Source organism: Lytechinus variegatus, chromosome 1 (genome assembly GCF_018143015.1).
Source record: "Lytechinus variegatus isolate NC3 chromosome 1, Lvar_3.0, whole genome shotgun sequence".
Lineage (NCBI taxonomy): Eukaryota > Metazoa > Echinodermata > Echinoidea > Temnopleuroida > Toxopneustidae > Lytechinus > Lytechinus variegatus.
The window spans coordinates 57450401-57465357 of NC_054740.1; the positions used below are offsets into that span (position 1 = coordinate 57450401).

At 36.8% G+C, this 14957-nt stretch overlaps 1 protein-coding gene across 3 annotated transcripts in view; it reads left to right on the forward strand.

The window, feature by feature from the left end:
- The window catches only part of LOC121417934 (epidermal retinol dehydrogenase 2-like), a 39032-nt gene extending 26284 nt beyond the window's left edge, over window positions 1–12748 (forward strand). For 2 of the 3 annotated variants that reach the window (XM_041611652.1, XM_041611658.1), the window contains exons 2-6: window positions 1847–2122; window positions 3477–3712; window positions 5447–5691; window positions 10334–10459; window positions 12624–12748. In XM_041611652.1, coding sequence (XP_041467586.1) covers window positions 1894–2122; window positions 3477–3712; window positions 5447–5691; window positions 10334–10459; window positions 12624–12723 — 936 coding nt within the window. In that variant the 5' untranslated portion in view covers window positions 1847–1893 and the 3' untranslated portion in view covers window positions 12724–12748. Of the gene's footprint in view, window positions 1–595; window positions 742–1846; window positions 2123–3476; window positions 3713–5446; window positions 5692–10333; window positions 10460–12623 lie in introns of those variants that run through there. The other variant, XM_041611665.1, reaches the window with a different exon arrangement.
- The last annotated feature ends 2209 nt before the right edge of the window (window positions 12749–14957 follow it).

The following is a 14957-nucleotide window of genomic DNA, read 5'->3' on the forward strand; positions in this document are numbered from 1 at the left end:
CCAGTTGACCTTTGTTTATTTTGTGACTATACATTGTAGGCCTACACTACAGTGCATCCTAGAAAAAACAAAACCAAGAATTTTTAGTGTTCTATGATGATTAATCACCGGTAACATAAGGGCCGTCTGCACCAGCCCGAGTTTTCAAATTAGTGTGCTATTTCTGATTTGGCAAATTATCGCGATCTGAACAGTCTCGAGATTATTTATAATGGAGATTCAATTGTTGTGCTATTTCGCAGGATTAATCTAGGGATTGAATCCCAAGTCAACTTGGGATTATTTGCAAAATAGCGTGCTGTTTTACAAATTATCCCGCTAATTCGCAGATGCAGACGCGCTCGGGATCATTTCTTCACAGCGTCAGACCATAAAGCATTGAAGCCTCGCTCAAGGAAGAACCGCTCTTGTGATGGTGGAGACGGGATTTCTTGAATCTTGAGATTAATCCCGAAGAGGGCTGAGCGGGCTAAAATCTTGTGATTGAGCAAACTCAGGCTGGTGCAGCACTGCCTATACCCCATACCACCTGGATTTGATCCAGGTTGATCAGGGGAAAGAGATCTGTGAAGATTCTTTGGGCATCCTTGGAGGTCCTTGTTGGTTTCTGAATAACCAGGATGCCATCATTATTGAAGTTTACCTTTCAGTTCATTTTCTGCAATGCAGGGGCATGTATCACAGTCAAGGGTGATCGATCCATGGAACTATCAAGAGTATTATTTTCTCTTTAAAATTCAGGTACTTAATATGCCAAACATATATATATCCATTCCTCACCATTTTTTTAATCAGGTAGGCGTGATCATGTGACTATGGCGTCATTTAGCTTCCAATTACATTTCTGGTAACTTTGCTGTAATGGTAATTTCCATACAAACAGGGCTCAACAGCCAATCAGAATCAAGGGTAGTTGATATAATCGTAATGTTTGCAAAGTTGAAGAATGAAATATCATTATTTTCCAGAGCTTATTGAAATGGCCCCCAGATGAACAAACAGACTCTATGCTTTTCATCATTAAGTTAGGATAGAACATTTAAAGGAAATGAAACCTTTAGAACAAGTGGGCTTGTGTGAAAACAGAAAAAATATATCAAAGAATAAGATCAAAGTAGGTTTGAGAAAAATTGGACAAATATTGAGAAAGTTATGAGCATTTTAATATTACGATCACTAATGCTATGGAGGTCCTCCCATTGGCAATACAACAAAAATGTGCGATTCCATATGTGAACAACTTTCCCTTTGATTGACTATAAAATACCCTTAAAAAGGCTCATTTTTCCTATGATAATTCTTGGTTTTCTTTTATATCTGAGAAACACTGTAGATGGCTTGATGCTCTTGCTTATTCTTTAGAGTCAGGTAAAGATTTATTAAGTCATCAACCCAAACTCAAACATAAGATAATATGGTATTTTTAGTCCTTTATCCTGTTTAATTGATAACATTAAGGACTGCATGTTTTTTTCTCATCAAGTGATAAGCTTGTAACTTTAGATATGGTTTGACAATCAAGACTTCAGACTGACCTACATAGATTGTGTCGCTCAGAGCTCTGTATTGCACAATGTGTTATAATCAATTGCTAAATGGCTAATCAAGATCACTCTTGCATGTACATGTTGTTGAAAACAGTTCAAAGGAGCCAACCAGAAGTCTTCTCTTATACTGTATGTTTTCCTGCAAACTTGAGTTTCATGGGGGCCTTGTGTCATATGCAACCGGTTCCAAAGCTCATCCTATATTGAAGTTTAGTTGTTGCTTTTTAATCTCTCTTTTATCTTTCTTGATATCAACCAACAACACATTTCCATTTTGTACTCTCCCTGCCTTTTTGCAGCTTATCCTACACAGTACTCAACTTTGATGTCTGCCTGACTTAGCACCATGATCCTGATAGATTTCCTGCTGGACCTGGTCTGGATGATCTTGAGTGTCCTGTACTATGTAGGAGAGAGCCTGGTCCTGTTCCTAGTTCCAACTGCTTTTCGCAAGAAGTCTATTGAGGGGGAGTTGGTGCTGATCACAGGAGCTGGGAGTGGGATAGGCAGGCTTCAAGCCATTAAATTTGCTGCCGTGGGATGCGATGTTGTACTATGGGATATCAACACAAAAGGTAAAGGTTGCCCTTTGATGTCAGGTCTACCCCCCCCCCTCCAAAAAAAGATTAAAAAAATTGAGAAATAAGCAAGTCTAACATAATGCCCATATCATGCCTATATACGTGGAGCGTTGTGGCCCAGTGGATTAGTCTCCGGACAGAGGGTCGTGGTTTCGAATCCCAACCATGGCGTAATTTCCTTCAGCAAGAAATTGATCCACAATGTGCTGCATTCAACCCAGGTGAGGTAAATTGATACCTGGCAGGAATTTATTCCTTGAAACGCAGCGCGCGTAACAGCTGCACTGCTAAAGCCAGGGTATTTATGCTGCACATACTGTAGAGCACTTAGAGACTTCTGACAAAGTAAGTTTTAAGCGCTATATGAGCGAGTAAAATTATTATTATTACATGTATCACTGTTTGGGGAATTCATCAAAACCTTGTGATATAGAGTAGTGGAGCAGTGAATATATTTAAATATGTATGTATTAATTGCCAATATGAAAATAACTAGTCACTGCTATTGGTGCTTAATCATACATGTATATTTTGAACACAGGTAAGATTAAGAGCAAAATGTTGTTGGAATCCCTTTTTTGTTGTTGTGGCATTGGTATCATTCAAGGAACCATAAATAAGGAACTAAATATTTTACTGGTAAGTGGTTAGAAAGAGTTGCATGAGGATGGAAGATTAAGAATGTGAGACAATTTTCCATTACTTGTAATTCCATGTCAATTTATAGCTAGCGCTTCTCAATCGCAACATACCCTCCATCTTTCTATGAAATTTTTAGTGTTTGTATTTCCTTATATTGTAGCCATGGCATGTTTTCCTTCAGCAAGAAATTTATCCACACTGTGCTGCACTCGACCCAGGTGAGGTGAATGGGTACCCGGCAGGAGTAATTTCTTGCACGCACTGAGCACCAGTGAAGGTAGCTCGAGCTAAAGCTGGGGTAATAATAGCAGCGCTTTGTATTCTCTGGCAAAAAGCATTTTGTAAATCCAGCTATTATTATTTTATGTATATATCTTATTTATTCAGAATAAACCACCTTGTGGTTTGGGTGGAATTGACCTTCAGTTGTATCATGAAAGAAGTGTTTATGGCAATCAACCATATTCCCATACACAAAAGCAACATCAGAATATCCAAACCATTCCATCTGTTTTTTTTCCATATGCTTTTGATACCAGTGTGATGGTGTTGATTATCTTTTTCACATATTTTTCCATCCTGTGTTTAGCCCAGATGGTCATCTGGTGTGACACCGAGTGAGGTAGATATGAACAGGGTATCTTGTCTTTTTGCCTTTCTCTGTCTCCATTCTTTTTTTGTATATTTTTGTCTCAAATCTCTACAGGAATCGAGGAGACAGCAAAATTAGTCCGAAAAACAGGAAGGAAAGCCTGGTACTACGTGTGTGATGTCAGCAAAAGGGAGAAGGTGTACGAAGTGGCATCCAAGGTCAAGAGAGAAGCCGGAATGGTCACAATACTGGTCAACAACGCTGGAATCATCGCCGGTCAAAAGTTTATCAATCTGACAGATGATGCCATACAGAGGACCATGGACGTCAATGCTTTGGCACACGCCTGGGTAATGATAAAATATTCAGAAATATCATAGTGTACATGTATATTTGTCAATTTAAATATCTATATCACAGTATCAGGCCATTGTAGGGTGAGGTTGTAATCTAGGTACCTGTCGAAATAACATGTCTTAACCCTAATTCTCCCGGGGGGGGTCATAATGGCCCCCCCCTCAACAATTTTCGCGATATATCTGCTGCGCGAAATTTTTTCACCTCGCAGCTCACTGACTTTTTACATTCAAGTCTCGCGCAAATTTTGAGACCAAAGTTGTGACGCCCGGGTACGCGGTTACGACATTACGCAACATTATGCAAGTGCATGTCAGACCCAAAATTGCTCCTAAACGTGATTTCATGTACAAATCCAATGCAAATTGCGTATTTAGCCAAAATTCATAAATGTATCATTATTTCTACTTTTACTGATTAAACTTAATTAATTTTGCCTTGTTTATGATCAGAATTATGTCTGGAACAATTTCCATTGAAAAAACAATAAAAAACAAAAAGTAAAAAAACAAAGAAATACATAAGAAATTCATAAAACAATAAAATACATAAGAAATTTATTTCCAAACCAAAGTTTTTTTGAATTACGATTGTTAAGAATGCTACAAAGAAAATTTTTACCAAAAATTAGCATTCTAGGAGCTTTATTTAGTGAATTAGAGCAAAAAGTATGATTTATGCATAAATTAGCATAATTAATATATAAAATAAAACCTCATTATTTTGGAAAATTTTACCATACAGCCTTGTAGATTACATCGCACACTACCAGCGTGCAAATTTTTGCGTCGCTCGCGCGATCGGCGGCCGAGATCTTAAGGGGGGGGCCATAATGGCCCCCCCCGGGAATGACAAGAATCAAAATACCCCGGGAGATTTAGGGTTAAGGCAACCACAGCCCTTTCGTCCCAACTGGTCTACGCCTGGCGTGCGACTGAGTGAGGGGAGATGTAACGTCATAGCTCTTGTCAGCTTGAGAGTCGCAGACCGGTCAGAGACAATTTGCAAGGAAAATTGTTAGGATTTAACATGTCGAATCCTTATGAATGGATTGTAAGCTCAATCCAACTTCCAGACAGCAGATTTGCACGACGCGTATATGATATACAACGTGCATACGCAGTAGTAAGCGCCATTTCTCAGTTGCTATGGCAAAAAGCGCATGCATGAGTCACAGACAGCATGTTAGTCGGATCACAAGGTGTGCTGTGTCCAGGCTTATGACTACCTTGCGATTCATCTCTACTCCCACAGTCGCAAGCCAGTTGTAGACCAGTCGGGTTGTAAGGTGTAGGTCAGCCTTAAGCCATCCAAGGATCATCTCTTTTTTTAATCCTCTGTCAAGTTGAAAAATGGTAATTCTTGCTAGTTATAGACCTGAATAGAACATTTGACATATGCCATATGCATTTGGTTTATTCCTTTTTTACAATATGACCAATTGAATGAATTTGTTAAGAGGTGGTTTATATGACCTTTATTTGGTCCCACTTTAATTTGAAAAAAGATCTGACTATCCTTTTGACTTGATAAACAGCATAATATTCATGTATAGTCGCTGATTTTATCATAAACTGTAGATATATGTGGTCTGGTTCTACTTCAAGTCTTAAAATTACAGAGTTGCAAAATGATACTGTATAGGTACCATGAGGCTGATTGAACTCGATTTTCCATGGCATTTTTAGAATTGAATATTTTGAATGTTTTTTTTTTCCACTACGCAGACTCTGAAGGCATTTCTTCCAGACATGATGAAGAAAGATCACGGTCACATTGTCACCATCGCGAGTATCATGGGTGAACTGTCCGCTGCAGGGATGTCAGAGTACTGTATGAGCAAGTTTGCCGCTGTAGGCTTGCATGAATCGGTGTTACGAGAGACGAGGGCTGCTGGTAAAACAGGAATCCATTTCACGTTAGTCAACCCCTACATGATAAACACTGGCATGTTTGCAGGCACAAAGATCAGGTAATTAGAGCTTGTGTAGTGGCCCAGTCGTGTCAGAGATGTTTCTTTCTAGATTCCAATTGCATCTTCCTGATCAGAATACCATATTCCGATAGATGGATTCAAAAAGCAAGAGAATATCGTGCGTGTCTTATGGTTCCAAGTTTTTGTCTCACCTGCGAAGCAGAGTGAGACTATAGGCGCCGCTTTTCCAACGGCGGCGGCGTCAACATCAAATCTTAACCTGAGGTTAAGTTTTTGAAATGACGTCATAACTTAGAAAGTATATGGACCTAGTTAATAAAACTTGGCCATAAGGTTAATCAAGAATTACTGAACATCCTATTAGAGTTTCATGTCACATGACCAAGGTCAAAGGTCATTTAGGGTCAATGAACTTAGACCATGGTGGAGGGATCAACATCGAAATCTTAACCTGAGGTTAAGTTTTTGAAATGTCATCATAACTTGGAAAATATATGGACCTAGTTCATGAAACTTGGACATAAGGTTAATCAAGTATCACTGAACATCCTGCACGAGTTTCACGTCACATGACCAAGGTCAAAGGTCATTTAGGGTCAATGAACTTTGGCCGAATTGCGGATATCTGTTGAATTCCCATCATAACTTTGAAAGTCTATGGATCTGATTCATGAAACTTGGACATAATAGTAATCTAGCATCACTGAACATTTTGTGCAAGTTTCAGGTCTCATGATTAAGGTCAAAGGTCATTTAGGGTCAATGAACTTTGGCTGAATTGGGGGTATCTGTTGAATTACCATCATAACTTTGAAAGTTTATTGGTCTAGTTCATTAAACTTGGATATTATAGTAATCAAGTATCTCTGAACATCCTGTGCGCATTTCAGGTCACATGACCAAGGTCAAAGGTCATGAACTTTGGCCGAACTGGGTGTATCTGTTGAATTACCATCATAACTTTGAAAGTTTATGGATCTGATTCATGAAACTTGTACATAAGAGTAATCAAGTATCACTGAACATCCTGTGCGAGTTTCAGGTCACATGATCAAGGTCACAGGTCATGTAAGGTCAATGAACTTTGGCCATGTTGGGGTTTTTTGTTGAATAACCATCATATCTCTGTAAGTTTATTGGTCTAGTTCATAAAAAGTGGACATAAGAGTAACCATGTATCACTGAACATCTTGTGCGAGTTAGAGTAGTATTCAAAGTCAGCACTGCTGCTATATTGAACCGCGTGGTGCAGGTGAGACGGCCAGAGGCATTCCACTTGTTTTCTTTTAAGTCAGATAAGGGACTGCAGAATTATGGCTCATTTTGTAATTTCATAATGGCTTAAACAAACATGCAATTTTCAGGTTTTTTGTGTATAAAGGATTGGAAAGAATGATCGTCATAAAATCAAAACAAATTAAACAATAGATAACAAAAGAATCGATTCAAGTTTGACATTTGTTTCTAAATTTTAATCTTGGAAATTCTTTTCACCAAATTGTGCTAAAGACTTTGAATCAAAAACTTTATATGAAGGAATTGAAATGTGTGTATCTTATTTGCATAGTTCATTTTTATATGCCCGTCCTACGGGACGTATTATGGTATCACGCTCGCATAACTTCAGTTTAACTCAACCTAGACTCATATAATTTGGTGTGTATGATACTAGCATAAATCCGAGGTAGCCTATCAAATTTGAGGTCAAAAGGTCAAGGTCACAGTGACATGATTTCATCTTACCCTTCTGAAGTCCTTGTAAACAGAATTACTTCAGTTTATCTTAACCAAGGCTTATAAAACTAGGTGAGTATGATACTAGCATGGATCCCAGGTTGATTGATTTTGAGGTCAAAGGTCAAGTTGCCACCTTCCACTTTTCTTTTTCTTGATTTATGTAACCAATAAATTTCCGCTTTACAGTTTGGCATATTATGTGCTCGCCCCAGCGACACTCTTTTTCAAATATTTGATCTTTTTCAGCGGAGATCTGAGGGTGGGGGGGGTTTAAGTTGACAACCTGTCATAAAATTCAATGAATGAATGAATTAAAGAATAGAAAACTTAATACATATGAACAAAAATTTGAAGAAAAAAAAATTATTTATATGGTATAGGAGTATCATGGAAATATATTCACAATTGCACAAGGCTTTTGCTATGACGGTGCAAATGTAAAAAGAGATTTGGGCTTCTATTTTTTTCAAAATATTGATATGGTTTTAAAAATGAGCTTATTATGGCACATGTAACTTTTGCCATCAGTGGTGAGTGTTGAATGCCTAATGAGTAGAAAGGCTTTTTAATCTGAAGTTTTATGCAACGGTGCCCATATGCCTTGTACTACAAGTCTCTCTTTTTCTTTCTTTAATAAATCTAGTTCTCTATTTGTTTACCCAAGGGGTGAGAAACATGTTATGCAGGTGATGTGTTTGTTTAGCAAGAGGTTAATTTTCTCATGTGAATCAATGCATTACATGAGTGGAACATCTTCAACAGGTGTGTTGACATTATGGTGTACGTAAAGCCCCCAAACTGAGCAGGAAAAAAAAAGATATTCCAAGGTCTGCCAATAGGATACATACTTGAAATCCTGAGTGGTTTACTGTAAATTTAGTCAACACACTGTTTCTAATAAATTGTATACTACATTCGTATTAATATCCTTTCATTTCCAGTGATAAATACAATGAAAATGAACAAAACTGTATACAAGAACAATGATTGATGCAATGACCACAGGCCCACAGCAATATTCCACATAGAATTGACTAAAGAGTGAGAAAAAGAGTAACACCAGTTTAAAATGCCTGCAGATTTTCAAAAAAAAATCAAATTTATTTTCAAGTCATTCCTCATTAGCTTGAGAAAGACAAAACATTCAAGGTACAGTCAAGCACTATCAGCTTGTATACATTGCAATACACAAGAAAAGGTGTTGAGAAATAAGAGAGAAAAGTGTAATCACAAGTAAATAACAATTGAAGGAAGGATGAAAATCCAATACAGCAATCCTTACAGAATATAATTGTTTGCCCTGGTGAAATGATTTTCTTTCAGCCCTTATAGTGATTTGTTAGAAACAAAACCTCAGATCCAAGTCAAGATGAAGTCACAAAATGTTGCACAAGCCCTTTGATCAGAACACAAATTTGTAGGTGATTTGCGTGCAAATGCAACTCATATTTCTTGCAACACTCTATTATTACGCCTGATTTTGGGACATTGTCGTGATTTATTTAAGCACTATACAGTGTGTATAAAAAAAAACGGGACAGATTTGAAAAGTCTATAAATTTTTGTTTCAAATTATGATCTTTATATTTTGGTGTCAATAGGTGCTCTGAAGCCTTATCCTTTAAATGCCACTAAAATGATTAACTTTCGTTCATGCTTGAGCGAACAAGGAATTTTTTGTCTGGGGTTAAAAAGGAGGCTTGCACCAAAATGGCATAAAATGATAAATATGATGGTCGGACTTCTTGCTAATGAGCAGACTTCCTTTTAACCTTTTCATTATCTTTGCCATAATTTTTGAATTATGCGGTCAAAATTCATTTTCAAATCTTCTTATTAGCTTGAATATTTCTGTTGTTCCTTTTTAATATGTTCTCTTTTAGTTTTGAATATTCCTTTAGGCAAGAACGATTTTTTAAAACCAAAGTATGGGAGAGCGTGTGTTTTTTTTCAAATCCTTTCATTGTGTGCTAAAGCCTCTTTTGAACCCCCTACAAAAACGTCCCGTGTTGGCTCAAGCATGAATAAATTTCATTTTTAAAAATGGCATTTCAAAGATAGGATCTCAGAGCATCTTTTAACGTCAAAATGTAGATATAATATTTTGAAACAAATTTTTTATAGACTTCAAAACTGTCCCGTTTTTTTTTATACGCACTGTATAAAAACAGATATAACTGATGTAAGAAATGACTGCTGACTGCTTTTTTTTTGTATTTATGTTTTTATTGTAAAACAAAATAATATATACAATAACAACAAAACTTCATAGCTACTGTACTTAAGATATCTACACAAAATATCTACACAACTGATATACAGACGACACATACATTGTACACAGGACAAACACGATTCTCTCAGTAGCAAAAAGATAAAGAATAAATAAATAAGTAAATAAATTAATCAATAAATAAAAATACATAAAGGCATCCAGATTCCAGAATATGGAGAAAACAATAATTTTGTGAGGGATAAGCATTAATCTACATTAAAGGACCACTTCTTGAAATGCAGTGCCAACTTATCATTCTTTTCAGCTATATAGTATTCTGTTTTCTGTTTTACTTTGACAAAGGTTATGAAAGCCTGAAAGTTTAAATCAATTTCTTGAAACTTGCATCTCATAATATAGAATTTAAGACATAAAAATAGGAAATTAATACACATATCATGTTTGCCACCAATATCAAAACCAAAAATGAAACTGATATCAGGATAGACTGTTGTTTCATGAATAATACTATCAATGTAGTCTGTGAGCTTCTTTCTAAATGGTAAGACCTTTTCACATTCACAAAAAATATGTTTTAAAGTTTCAGGGTATTTACCACAAAAATAGCACAGTGGTGATTCACTTCTATCGATTTTAAATAAGAAAGACTTCACTGCAATAGCATTATAATCTTGACTGCTGACTGCTTGTTTTGTATTGCCACAGATATGAGATGATCGTACCTACTCTGGAACCAGAATATGTCGCAGGGAAGGTGGTGGAAGCGGTGCAAACTCAAACAGCATTGGTACGCACACCAGTCTTACTGCATCTCATGGTGCTCCTTAAAGAGTAAGTCTACAGCTTTTTAGAATCCTTCAAAAAAAAAACCCTTTCAGATGGAGATGGATAGTGCTATCAATCACCAATGGTCATTAATCACATGTGTGAATCAAATTAGAGAATTACATGGGGACTTGGGTGATTTGCCCCCTGAAATGCTCTTAAATGCCCTGGAAAATGTCCATTAACTGGAATATTAAACTTACATGTATCCACTGTTGCAGATTATAACCCGTTGCCTCCGAGGCTCTTCGAATCCCATATGTTCAACACAGGGACCACCAGGTTCCGGTTAGGAATGGGTTAATGATCATAAGGTTGTGAAAATTAGCCTCCGAAATAAAAGGAATAATGATTTCTGTTTTCCTGGTCAAAATGCCCCTTGATCACCAGTGCTGATTCACATAAGTCATGACCATGTTTATGCTCTGTCCAAATAAAAAATATAATATAAATATAATGAAAAATGATGATATAAATTTGTATGAAAGCAGTAACTATGGGTATAAGATAATTTTCTGCGCTGCAAGAGCTCATAAAGGACAAGTCCATCCCATCAAAAAGTTGAATAAGAAGAAATAGAGAAAAATCCAACAAGCATAACACTTAAAGTTTCATCAAAATCAGCTGTAAAATAAAAAAGTTATGACACTTCAAAGTTTCGCTTGATTTCACAAAACAGTTTTATGCACATCCTGGCTGGTATGCAAATGAGGAGACTATGACATCATCCACTCACTATTTCTTTTGTATTTTATCATATTAAATATTCTAATTTTTTCCTCATTTTCAAGTGATACAACAATTAATTCCTCCCTGAACATGTGGAATTAGCATTGTTTAATACCATATGGCTCAGTCAAGTTGGTCCTTATTGTCAAATCCATAAAAAAAATGAAATATTGTATAATGCAAACCAAAAAACAACAAAAGAAATAGTGAGTGATAGACATCGACTGAGTCACCTAGTTGTGCATATCACTGTTTTGTGAAAAATAAGCAAAACTTTAAAATATAAGTTTCTTATTCAGCATCCGATTCAATGAAAATTTCAGCACTATACCAGTTTGATTTTTCTCTATTTATTCAGGTCAGCATTTTCCTGGGGTGGACTTGATCTTTAATTGTTTTGATTTATAGTAACATTTCCATCCTTTGGTAATTTCTTGTAATTCTTAATTCTGATGGGCTATTGAGCATTGCGCCCTTGGTATATTAACTACCTTCTAGTTCTTGATTTACATTGGCTGTTGAGTATTGTGTAGTTACCATTGGATGGTAAGGTTACTATAATGATAACTTGTATGCAATAAAACCCTGAGCTGCTTGTTTCAGCAGAGCCTCTTCACTGTTTTCCTCATCTCAGCATGCATGAAAATAAATACAATGTAAAAAATTCACAAAGACACTGAGTGAATTCCTGCTAAAAGACACCAAGACATGCCAAGGTAGTGCATCATAACAAGTCTTTGCCTTGTCTCTATTAAAGCAAAGACTTTTATTGAAGCAGGCTCAGGCAGCAGCTAGGTAGCACACCTTAACAAGTCTTTGCCTGTCTCTATTAAAGCAAAGACTTAGGCAGCAGCTAGATTGCACACGTTAACAAGTCTTTGCCTTGTCTTTAAAGCAAAGACTATGGCAGCAGCTAGGTAGCGTACGTTAAAAAGTAATTGTCTTGTTTTTATTAAGGCAAAGACTCGGGCAGCAGCAAGGTAATGCACCATAACAAGTCATTGTCTTGTCTTTATCAAAGCAGACTCAGGCAGCAGCTAGGAAGCATACCTTAAAAAAGTCTTTGCCTGTCTTTATTAAAGCAAAGACTCAGGCAGCAGCTAGGTAGCACACCTTAAAAAGTCTTCACCTGTCTTTATTAAAGCAAAGACTCAGGCAGCGGCTTGGTAGCATACCTTAAAAAGTCATTGCCTTGTCTTTAAGCAAAGACAGCAGCTAGAAATCGCACCTTAACAAGCCTTTGCTCCATCTTTAAGCAGAAGTCCTTCTCAGTATCTTTCCTGCATTCCTCACTGATTTGTCTTTATATACTTCATACTTTCATGAAGTTCGCAAATAATATTTTGACAAATTTTTGGAGCCCTTTTCAAGCTTACTACAAAGTATACCAACCATTTGTGCAATAATACTTTTTTATCCCTTCTCTATCATCCCCATGCAGCTTATTACCTCAGAAAGCCATTTTCAGTATGGAGGACTTCTTTGAGACAGCCAAAGCTATGGATAACTTTGTTGGAAGACGTCACATCAAGAACAGCTAATCATTTATTCTTGACTACTCCCACTCCACTGCCATCGAAAAATGCAATGTGCCCAACTTCTTAGGAACCAATAAATCAAGGACCTTGAGTTTCGAGCCACATGAAATCTCAACTTGAGAAAGATCACCTTCCAGGAAGTTCAATTCCTTCAAGGTATTAAGGTTCATGAAGAGTTTTGGTAGCATAAGTTTAATGGGCATAAAGTGATTAAAAATGTTCTCATTACTATCTTAGCTCCATAAAAATTACAAAGCTATTCTGTAACTGTAAGAAAAATACTTCAATTGATCACATCTCAACCATCACAGTCTTTGCATCATGAAATTGCATACTAAGTATGCCAATTTGACAGTCTCTCTCCCATCAAAAAAAATGGTTTTTATTCCTTTTATTCCACTATCACATGGAATTAGGAGATTGCAATCAATGTATATTTTACACACCAATGATAATAATATTGATAATATCATATTTTACCCGGGGTATCCACTACAGTTTCGAAAATTGTTCTCCCAACGGGCCCTGCTGAACATGATAATGATACTATTATTGAGCATGGCAAATGCTTATCAAATGTCATCTCAAAGGATGGTGGTGCCAAAGCTGACATTTTCAATCCAACTTTTTTTTTCAATTACAACTCACGAAAAATGCATTAAACTCATTACCACGTTGATAACCAGGTACATTCTGAATTCTTCCCTGTTGTGGGTCATCATCCCAGATTTGCAATGTACTGCTATACTCAAATATGCTTGTTATGTTATTCAGGCAGCGGCGTTGTAACGAGTCACTAAATCTCTGATCTAGTCAAGTCATTGTAGGGTTTAAGTCAAATCAGTCGAGTCACTGTACAAATGGAGTCTTGACTTGATTACAAGCATGGATTCAAGTTAATCAACTCAATACTGTGGTTTCAAAATTAAATAATTGATTGATAACCTATGTTCTGCCTAGCTGCCAAAGTGATCCTCAAGTATTACATTTTAGTACTAGGTACTTATCAATGTAGGGTTTTTTTAGTCATATTTTTAGACAATGATTGTTTGTCTCATGTCTCATTTCTTATTGCATAGGCGATGTTGAGATATTAACAAAAGTGTGATATTGAAAATTTAATCCCAATGCTTTTCTTTAATCTGTCAGTTATGGAGGTCTTGAGACAAGAGACAAGTGTGTTTTTCATGTCTCATTTCATTCTCAAACACTGATTGCCTGGGCTATGTCTCTGTCTCAAAGAGAAATGTCTCTCCCATAGGCCAAGGTGGGACATTGAATAAAGGCCTTCAGATTTGAAGAGTTAATCTCAGTGCTTCGCTTCAATTTGTCAGTATTGGTATCTCGAGACAGTGATTGTGATTGTCTCATATTTCATCCCATTCTCAGATGCTGACGTCTTGGTTCTCTGTCTCAAAGAGAATTGTTTTATGTCTCAAACGCTAGGGTCAGGTGCTGAACAAATAACTCAATTTTGAAGAGTTATTCTCAGTGCTTTACTTCAATTATGATGATAATAATATAAAGTATTTCTAAAGCACCAAATCCACATTGATTATGTGCTCAAGGCGCTGAAATATACTTTATATATTATTATTATTACTTCATTCTCCTCACCTGGGTTGAGTGCAGCACAATGTGGATAAATTTCTTGCCGAAGGAAATTATGCCATGGCAGGGATTCGAACCCACGACCCTCTGTTTCAAAGTCCAAAGACTAGTCCAGTGGGCCGCAACGCTCCAATCTATCAGCGTTGAGTGTCTTTAGACAATGATTGTGTCTCATGTTTCATCTCAGTCTTAGACTCTGTTTTCCTTGTGTCTGTCTCTTGTGGGTCATAAAGGCTGAGACATCAGCGAAACATAGCATGTCTTGTGTCTTGTCTTAGTCTCTGCTGATTCTGGTCACAAGGGTCTACATCTCAGACGCTGTCTCATCCGAGACTGTCTCTGTCATAGATCTACACATGCACCCAGACTCCTGGGTTTTTACGTAATAGCGTAGAAAGCGTAAATGCTTGTAAACAAGCAACCAGAGGAGCTGAAGGCTTAAGGTCCTTTCCTGCTCTTCCGATTGAGCTACACTGTATCACACCTCGTCATATAATTGATGAGAAATATGCATATGATCATGGTACACACTCAGGCATGGTGTAGTGCAAACAACTCGTAATGATCAAAATGTTGATGTATGGTTAAATGACTTCATGTAAATGATCATCTTAAAGTTTATACCT